Here is a 10,280-nt window from a genome sequence, read left to right on the forward strand (position 1 = left end):
AATTGGTCCTGTTCTAGTGAAGTGTAAGTGATTTTTGCAATGTCTGAGACTGACTTGCACATTTTCCCTGAATAGCTGTATTAAAAGCTTCCCATGGCATACTATGTCAGCTTTGATTGTTGTGTCTTAATCTTGGAAACATGGATAGTAACCATTTTATGCCAGGTCTTCAGTCAGCATTTTGTAGATTAAACAAAAGCTTAACTATAATAACTTTCTGGGTGGGTTTTGTACTGATACAAAAACCTCCTGCATTTTTCATAATACTGACTTCCAGGGAGTACCATTGTTGGTGACAGGGTTGCATTTCCTTCCATTAAATGAAGTTTGAACGTGCAGTTATATCCCTTTGCTGTCAAAGTGCATCTCACTTCTCTTCCTTTTAATCACATTAGCCAGATAGCCTCAGAGGAGGTTATTGTACTTGGGAAAGCTGATAACTTATTTTTGCAACAATCAAAGATTGAACAGTGGAAGAAGAAACCCCTTACCACTGGAGCTGGCTGTCAGTGCCCATGTTGTAGTCGCACATCAACGTGTAGCACTCTGCAGCGCTGGGCTTATGATAAGGATCAGAATTCACATGTATAGAGGCTATACCAGCACAACCATTAACATGGGCACTGAGACATATCTTCACAGGCTTCATTAGTTTTTTATATGATGAACACCATGTAAAAAGCAATGGGTCATAATTACATCATGGTTAAATTTGTATTTTATAAGGTTTGTAGATTTTTCTGGGGAAAAGCAGACTTTTGAATTATGTAACTTCCATGACAAAGATGCATGTATAACTAGAAAAAAAAGAAATCTATGCTTACTTGATAATGAAGGAATAAATACTACTAATGCCAAGTGTGTTGATGAACTTGTTTTTTCTAAAATATGTACTGACCTCTGCAGTATTTTTAGATAGAACAGGCGTGCTGTGGGTCTGTGTGTTCTATGTGAGACTCCTAACAGTGCTTCAAAAGCTGAAGCTCCAACTATATGAAGAGAAACTCCAGAAATGGCAAGCAAGCCTTTGGAATGCGCTGTAAAAGGAAAACCTAGGTCTAGAGAGAGCAAAAATACAGAATGGATGAGACCTACCCATACCCAAGAACGAGATGCAGAACGAACACGTCTTTCAGAAATAGTGCCTTCTTGTTGAAACATCGGTATTTCACAGCAGCGGCTGTGATAAGCAGAGGTTTCTATAGCTGTTAATCCAGTTTCACTGCTTAGAATGTGGGATTGCTTAATTGGGTGAAAAGAAAAAACCTAGGCTGCTCTTCAGAACTTCAATGCAGGACTTTTCACAAACAAAAACTACTTCTTGGCAAGAGAAAGGGAGGTAACAAGCAAAAAAGAACTATGTCCCTCGCTAGTGCTAGGTAAATCCCTGACCTTTGATTTGGCAATAACACAAGGTTTGCAGCCCTACGTTTTACAGTTCCTTAACTTTTCACAGTAAGCATTTCAAATACTATTGCCATAACTTTCAGATATTCCAGTAGGTATGTAGAATGGGATCACCAATACTTACATTTTGGGGCTCTCCCCATTTTCTTCAGGGGTTGAGGAAGAGAATGCTGGTAATTCCTTAATATACATGGGAGATAAAATCCCAAATGGAAAAAACCAGCCGCATAAGACAGTCTTATCCATGTCAACATTCCCTTCAAAACACAGAACTAGTAATTATGTACAGTTGAGGCTGTAGGTTCCTGTGAAGTTTTCCTGTCCATAAAGATCATATTCCTTGTATAGTATGTAGTCTTTCAAGGGGTTTGGCAGTGGAAGGAAGGTCATGAAGACAGGACAACGGAGACGCAATCGGCCCATGCATTCCCGTATCTTCAGACGACAAAGGTGCTTCAGAGAGCGAGGATTGGCTAGAAATGAGAAAGTGAGACTGATATTAGTAAGTTACGTATTAAATTGTATTCAATTTATTTAGTCAATACTCTGCTACCTGGAAAACCGGACCTGTTGGGATCTAGTCTTGTTACCTCAGCCCATACATCTCTCAGCTGTATTTACAATCACTGGCAGCTAAATCTGCAGATGTTGTTCTGTCAAGTCGGCTAAATGTAGGTTAATACCAGTTTTAGTAGTGTTTGGGGAATGTACTTTAACCTCAAATAATTCATGCCAGTTTTCTGTCAGCCTAAAGCTAGTAAAAGTAGAATTATGAGTTACTGCTTCTTAATCGAGGTACAAACAAAAAGCACACACAAATAACCTAGAGTAGAATTAAATAACTCAATTAAAAATAGTGATTTATTAGATTTGTTCCATCATCTTTAGGCAGTGGGAAAAGCTTTTCTCCCCTTGAAGAGGACTGCATTGTCTGCATTGTAATTCAAGTTCCCAAGTGCTCTACATAAATTGTGCAGTTACTGTCTGTCAGACTTCTGAGAGAAACTTACTTTAAATCCTACATAGACTGATTTTTAAGAGGTCTCTTACTGTCAAAACATAACCTTTGGCCTAACAAGGGTCAAGAAAAGCACCAGACTGAGAGAAAGAAAATGAAAACTAAAATACCACTAACAAAAAAGGCCCCAATCCCAAACCAGCTTGTTTGTCATTTCAAATGTAAACATCAGATACTTACTTAAAATCGAATTGATGTCTGGCCAGAGTTCCTGTTCTTTGAGAACTGCCTCTAGCTTCCAGCAGATATTAACGTGATCGACATAATCTAACATTATTCGCACTACTTTCCCAGACAGATGCTTTAACCATGACAAGGTTATCACTTCACAGAACTGGGAGAAACAAAATGTTTAATAGGATAATATTCAGTACTCTTGTAAGTGACTTCCACCTCTGCAGGACAAGAGCAATTAAACAACTTCAGCAGAACACCAGGAAGAATGATTGTTGGGTCAGTCAGGGGAGCTTTAGAGGTTGTTGCAGTTTGCCTTAAGCCTCACTAGCAGGACCTGAAAAACCTGAGAGATGGTTATTTTGTACTAGATCCAAAGATGAACTTAAGCAGCTGTATATTTGGTAACTAAGTGCTTAAAAAGAAGGGCTACCACCCTCTAAGAGTGACTCGTGTCCCAGCGTGCTGAAGAGGGACCCACCAGCCCATTGCATGCCACACCCCCTTATCTTCAGGTTCAAAAAGGGTTTGTTACCTTCAAGTGGACTTTACAAACTGCAAAACAAGGACGCTAATGGGCATCTCTAGGAACCTCTTCAGGTCAGTCCAGCTTTGTTAATTTCTGTTCAGTGCTGGTCATGGCAGCTCCAGGGGGTCCTTACAACAGCCTTCCAGCAGTATGATACAGGACAATGCAGCCAGCCTGCAATCCCTGCTTTCACAGCACAGACAGGACTGCCCTGGAGAGCCAACTCTACTGATCGTTAACACAGCATTAGCTCTATTTTCACAATTCAAAAATACTGTTTATGATAATTTGCTGCCATGAACCAGGCCTCATGGCAACATCTATTTATTTTTAAAGCCTTGCCTATTCCTACCTTTATGTGTAAAATGTCTCACAGTTTCAAAACTTCCTTTTCTGACACTGCATTAAGTAAGTTTTCAATTATTTTTAGGAAGGATACTGGTAGTAAAACAAGACATGAAGCCATCTGATATACTTACCATTGTATCTTTGATAACTGTGGAAGTCCATCCGTCAGTCACGTACTGGGAATGAGAACTGTTTCCCTGAGGGCAATCAAAGCAGCGGTGCACATCATACCCATAGTTCATCAGCATTCTTAACATGACTTCATCTTTCAGAGCATATTGCAGAGCTGATGGAAAATGTGTTGTATTCACTCTGCAGAAGTAATTGACATTCGCCCCATGTCGGAGCAGTAGATTCATTAACTCATAGTTGCCCATTCTCAAGGCTATTTGGAGACAGTTGATGGGATCTTGGTTTGGCAGGGCTCCAGCATTCAACAGCAGCTGTGTTGAACAGATATCCCCGTTGGAAACGGCAAAGTACAATGCTGATTTCCGGTGGTCATCGTAGCCTTTGCGAACTCTTTGATCCAGCATGAAATTGGCATCAAACCCAGATTTGAGGAGAAACTCAAGGCACTGAGGATGTGCTCCTGCTGCTGCTGAGTGAACTGGACTTATCCCACTTTCTTTAATGGCATCAAAATTAGTAACTGGAACTAAATTTTTTAGGGCTCTGAAGAATTTAAAAAAAGAAGAATCTCAGAATCTTAATCATACTAGTTTACCTAGCTCAATCTTTGAATTTCTCTGTGTTGCTTGGCTTCAGAATTCTCCATAACCGTACACAATTGCATTAATCTACCAAATCAGTACCATGGCAAGCTACACCTCTGCATTGACTTTAACTGCTAACAAATAAATTGTTAGCCAGCAATGGATACTGTCTTTACAACTACTACACATAAAATATTATTCTATTGTACTATTATTCACAAACTATCCCATTCCTTGTTAGAGGAACAATTATTTCTTCTCACTAGAAGCTTTTCCTGAATGTCGAGAGCACAGTATTATTGCTTAACCTATAGGAATTGGGGAATTAATAGACTATAATGTATTATAACATGAATACATATAATATATAATTTACTATATACAATACATATACGTTTAAATATAATTTAATTAATCTATATGAAATATTAACATAGGAATTAAGAATTCTCAGATTCTTAACCACAATGCAACATTCCTAGTATTGAAGAATTGTTTTCCACTTACTGGTAGTGATTTTAGCATAAATATCTTCCAGTGACCTTCTTGTCTTTACAATAGGGATAACTCGTATCCCCTAACTCTGATTATTTAGTACATTTACGTTCCTGTGATGGGGTGCAGATGAGGCACACCCAAAGAGAGAGAGGATATGCCAAGAACCTCAGCATCAGACTGGACAGTGTTACTATTTGTGACAAGTGGGGAAATACTACAGGAATTAGTATGTTCATCCTAAAACGATGGAAGACTTTATCCTAACTGGTCTCTTACATTCAAACACAGAAAACTCATATTTACATGGTCAAAAAGAATTCCTTCCACAAAACTACAGATTTGCTGCCTGCTTTGAATAAGGTAGAATTATCAAAATGAGTATTTCTAGTGTCACCATTACTTGACTGAAGTATATTAACTCACAGAAAGTGTCCTCTATATGCAGCTCTGTGGATTGGCAAATGACCCGAGTGCTTTGGTACATTGGCATCAGCCCCATATTCTAGCAAAAGACTCAGAGAATCTGGATTTCCTCCTCCTGCTGCTTCAAATAATACAGAAGCACAATCCATTGCCTGTGAAAGAACATCTGCACCTGGAAAGAAGCATCAAGGATTTTCACAGTAGTCACTGTAAATATCCAGCAGTAATTAATATCTCCAGCCCTCCACTGACATAGTATTGTAGATACGATTCTTCACCAAATAAAACCACTACAGGCATAAACTTTCACACTGGACCTTTGATCCTGGGAACAAGAAGGTCTAAATTACTTTGAACACAATCACACAGTAAGACTTGCTGCTAGAACTGGGCAAGCAAGGGGTTTGATTCTTATTCAGACAAATAATAGGTTTTTGGCTTACACACAACACATTTCAGTTCTTCTACTTTACAAAGACCAGACAGCTATAACTGTAAATATGAAAGAATCCAGTATCAAACCAGTTCATACAATCCAGTTCCAGCACTGCTGAGCATCTTGTCCTGTTTTCTGGGCACCACTGAGAATCTGGCTCTGTCTTCTTTACACCATCCCATCAGGTATTTAGAACAATGGCAAGATAGACCCTACCCTGAGGCTTTTCTTGCTATAACCTCCTATGTAACAAAGTCTCACCTTTTTGCAATAAGAGCTCCATAATTTCTGTATGTCCAGCCTGTGCAGCCAGTGCTAGAGGTGTGAGTCCATATCCACTGCGAGGGTCAGGATCTGCTCCAGAACGAAGAAGAAGCTTCACCAGATCCTTCCTGCCTAGTCTGGCTGCCTCATGTAAAGCAGTCCTCTTGTGGACACACTGCAAATTCACTTTTGCACCAGAGTTTATCAACAAGGAGGCAATCTCATATGAATCATGTTTAATTGCTGTAAGACAACAAATGAAGTATCAGCCAGAATGTTATTCAACGCTATTCTAGGCACTATGGCTTCTGTTATGTGGCAGCCCAGGAAAGCTCGAGTGGCTCCTGGCAGCGCTATTTATACACTGAGAAATGTCACACTACACTGAAAGGTTTAATTATCAACAAGTCTGTTCTTTGTTTCCAGGATAACATTAACTATGCAAATGAGTAACTTTAGGGTAATTCTCTCTGTAATCCTGTCGCGTTTGGTAACGCAACCCAATGGAACCGACCTTGCGGCTAGATGGGATCATACACAGGGGCTTGGTGTGGGCAGGAGCTGCCTGCTCAGAGAGCCCCATTTAATCTTCATAAGCAGTTAGATAATATGAAACAAAGTTTAAAATTCCTGTGTCATATCCCTTCTTAGCTTAATAAAACTGATCTGTTAAATCAGTAAGGATCTTAAAAGTAATCTGCATTGGCTCCAGTGAATGGAATTATTAGGCAACACCCTTCCCTCCTCCACTCTTTGATCTTCCAGGCTGTGCAGGGTAGAACAGCAAGTGCCCTGCACCGAGACAGACGAGGCAGAGAAGGTTCATGTGCCACAGCTCCTTGAAATGCCATTGCCTTCTTAGCTTAATAAACCTGATTTCTTAAGTCAGTAAGGATCTTAAAAGTAATTTGCATTGGCTCCAGTGGCAACACCCTTCCCTCCTCCTCTCTTTGATCTTCCAAGCTGTGCAGGGTAGAACAGCGAGTGCCCTGCACCGAGACAGACGAGGCAGTTCATGTGCCACAGCTCCTTGAAATGCCATTGACAGCACACTGTAACCCATGACATCCCATTGTCTGTAACCCACATGGCTGCTTCAGATAAATCCCATACATCCTCTTTTTAGGGGAGGGTGCATTTTAATACAGTGCACTTCAAAAGTATCTAGGAATTCTCTGCATCTTTTCTAAGCAGGTGTCCTCGACTAGAAGCTTTAGTCATTTCTGGACTGGGGGTCCTACAGATAGGTAGGTTTTTTCCTCTTCCTTTAACAACAGTTTTGAAAAAAACACCCTTCCAATATGGAAAAACTTACAGGTTTGTCCAAGAAACTTACAGTGCTCGTTTAGAACTCAGATAATGAGAACATGCTTCCTTTTTTTGGCTAGGACTCAGTTAGAATAACAGCATCATAGCTCGAATCGGGGGAAACAAATTACATGAACATATAATATTTTTAAAAACATCTTGTCAAAATATTGGGACTAGTTCTTTACAAAGTAAGAATTACAGTTCTTGAGTATGATAAAATTAAAATGGCATTCACACTAAGAGTGATACTAGGTATGGGACCTTCTTCAATCAAAAAATTCAGAGAGAAGTGAATCAAGAATTTAGGCCTGGCTAGCTTCTTCACTTGTCATACTCAGATTAATTCCAACAATGTCTGAATAGGGACAAACACTGTTTTACACTTATATAATGCAGATAAATCAGGATGGTTTGCTATAATTTTTGAAAATCAAAACCAGTTACTATGGTTTTTGGAGAAAGAGAAGCTGATGTAATAAAAGAGATACTATGTAAGCAGCCAATCAGAGAATATGAATGTTTTGTTCCACATTCAATACAGAGATTAACATTTTTTGCTTGTTATAGCAAAATATTTTAGATATTGATTTTAAATTAAATATGTCAAATTGAAACCTAAAATCTGTAACTATATCCTCACATCACTCCCTCACCTCTGCACCCCTAAATAAGATATTCACCTATAACTAAAGGAGAATCTCCCTCTTCATTCTTAGCATTGGGATTGCAGCCATTGAGCAGGAGAAAGTGGACATTTTCTACAAAGCAATTTCTTACTGCCACCAAGAGAGGTGTTTCCCCTTTTAGAGTGGTCTGTTCCCACGTAAAGGCACGAGAGGCTGAAATACAGAAAAGCAGAAAACATTTGAAGCTGGATCATTCATCAAACCTGACTTTGTAAAACTTTTTGGTGGGAAACCACAAGGACTCTGTACCTTTCAAAGTTATTTCAAGGATGTTCTTATTTAGCTGTGCTGCAGCTTCATGCAGAGGAAGCCAGCCTTGCTGATCTGCTTCTTCAAAAGCAGAACTGTGCTTCACCAACTTCATCAGGGCCTCTTCTTGGCCTGTGATATTTTAAAACACGCACATACCTCATTACTCATCATAAAACAAAATGTAGGCAACTGATATGCTGAGTGCCATTTATCCCATCAGTGTATGTAGAATAAACAACTTGCTTTGTCAAAGCAATTTTTTCTCAGAGGGTGGTTTACATGAATGGAACAATCAACCAATGACACTGAATCACAAAGCATTTTTAATTATCCATTGCAAAAACTTATATTAGTATGACTAAAATATTTCAAATACAATCCTCTCATGAGCAACAGCGTGTGAAAGTTTCACATATAAACATGTGTCCTAGAGAAACTGTAGGAAAAAATATTTAGGTTGTCAAAAGTAAAATGAAGCTGATTTAACAGGGATGAGACCTATCTCATTATTTCTGCTTTTACTAACAATCTTAATGTAACTTTATTCAGACAGATGATTATGTTTTCAATCTTATATCTCATCAAGAAACAGCAAAGCTTTCTTGGCTGGAAAGCCTGTTTAAGTAGAGGCCTGGTTTCTGTGCATGTGTTTTATCCCATCATTCCTGGGAGAGGGCAGTCTGCCTTCCTGTCACCATAGGGTGACAATCTCAATCTCTCTCAGTCTCTGCTGCTGAAGTTCTCCTACATATGGAAGAACAATATATTCATAAGGCCAGACAGCAAGTGTAAGTAGAGTTCAGGCACATTCTTCATAGTGTATGGAACATACATAGCATCTGCTTTTCCACAAAAGCCTTAGTTTCTTGATTCCTATTCCTCTAAATATCTCTGTAACTACTTACTATGACATGTATAAAGACTGGACTGAAGTTTTCCCACTGCCAGACAACTGTCCTAACAACTGTACTACTCATGCTCATTGTTTACATACCTCTGTGACTCAGTATATAAATTGATAATACCACAAAAAGTAGAAGTTTCAGAAGAGCAGACTCAGAGCATCTCAGACACTAAATTTTGGCAATTAAGTAACAATTCTGCAACACTCTAAAATCCAGAGAAGGGATTTTAATCTGGGTATTTCACAATGTGAAATGCTTTTAGGAAGCATTAATGGACTAGGGGCCTTGCCATCCTGTTGTTTATTTTACAGGAAAGGCCTGGCATTATCCCCTGATGCCAGGAGATGAAGCACTGGAATCTGAGAGGAATGACATTTGAACCCATCCTATTACCATGTTCCTATCTAATAAATTAGCTTTTGGGAGTCCGTTTCTAGTTGCCTTACTCCTCCCAAGAGTATATGAAGAAAAACTGCACTTAAGTCAGGTGATCAAACACCTAAAACACAGGCATTGCTCAACAACGCAATGCCCAGGTGATTCCTAGGGGTACAGCCTTAGGGTGGGGTATTTGTACTTAACTGTCCGAATTGCTGCAATTATCTTTCCATGTTCTTTACTTGCAATAGACTGGAAACTGCATAAACAGAACAAAAACAAAGTGAGAAGTAAAAATTAATGTGAAGTTCAGGATATAATTATACCTTAATTTAAATATTCAAGTCTAGACTATATGCTAGATTTCTGTAACATATAGGTTTTGTCAGGGTTTAACACATTAGAAAACCTTTTTCGTTGTCTTCCCCTGTCACTATAAATATTAGATTTTTCACACAAAGGCCAACAAATACTAATATGAGGATAAGCTAACATACCAATCTATTTTTACATCACATACTTCTCTTCTTCATAAAGGCTTGTACTCATTTAGATATTGACGTAAAATGTCACCTGAAAGTTTCATACATTCTGTATATTCAAGGAAATGGGTCTACTTTTTCAGGGAGAATTCAGAACAAGTGAGCGACCAGGGTTTTCCAGTATCCATGAGACAAGGTCAGAGCAACACAGTATATGGAGTCATAAAGGAAAATAAGGTGACCACATGCTTATAATAACGCCAAGAAAACACACAAAATAATAGAAGCAATAATTTATTACCTTTCATCCTCTGTTGCACTGCCACTTGTTTCAGTTTTATGCCTATCTTGTAAGCTCTCCTGAATAGCTCGTTGGGTAGGGATTTCATCATCAGAATCATCATCGAACATATATGTAGGATTATACATGGCAAATCAGCATAACCTGGATCA

At 38.9% G+C, this 10,280-nt stretch overlaps 1 protein-coding gene across 1 annotated transcript; it reads right to left on the reverse strand.

Moving 5' to 3' along the window:
* Positions 1-1,686: 1,686 nt before the first annotated feature.
* ASB14 (ankyrin repeat and SOCS box containing 14) lies at positions 1,687-10,256 on the reverse strand. The gene is made up of 9 exons (XM_010168576.1): positions 10,129-10,256; positions 9,554-9,604; positions 8,060-8,196; positions 7,805-7,963; positions 5,811-6,056; positions 5,114-5,285; positions 3,608-4,151; positions 2,606-2,759; positions 1,687-1,880 (listed from the first exon to the last, which is right to left on the reverse strand). The coding sequence occupies exons 1-9, from the start codon at positions 10,254-10,256 to the stop codon at positions 1,687-1,689; spliced, it is 1,785 nt and encodes a 594-aa protein (XP_010166878.1).
* Between the last annotated feature and the right edge of the window lie 24 nt (positions 10,257-10,280).

Source organism: Antrostomus carolinensis, unplaced genomic scaffold (genome assembly GCF_000700745.2).
Source record: "Antrostomus carolinensis isolate BGI_N321 unplaced genomic scaffold, ASM70074v2 scaffold24475, whole genome shotgun sequence".
NCBI lineage: Eukaryota > Metazoa > Chordata > Aves > Caprimulgiformes > Caprimulgidae > Antrostomus > Antrostomus carolinensis.

What these genes read in the sequence shown, in the direction of transcription:
- ASB14 (XM_010168576.1), bottom strand. Translation starts at nt 10,256, where the DNA reads ATGTATAATCCTACATATATGTTCGATGATGATTCTGATGATGAAATC. An exon ending in AGTGCAACAGAGGATGAAAG is followed by an intron (nt 9,605 to 10,128) that starts GTAATAAATTAT and finishes CTGTTTATGCAG; the next exon opens with TTTCCAGTCTATTGCAAGTA. An exon ending in AAGATAATTGCAGCAATTCG is followed by an intron (nt 8,197 to 9,553) that starts GACAGTTAAGTA and finishes GTTTTAAAATAT; the next exon opens with CACAGGCCAAGAAGAGGCCC.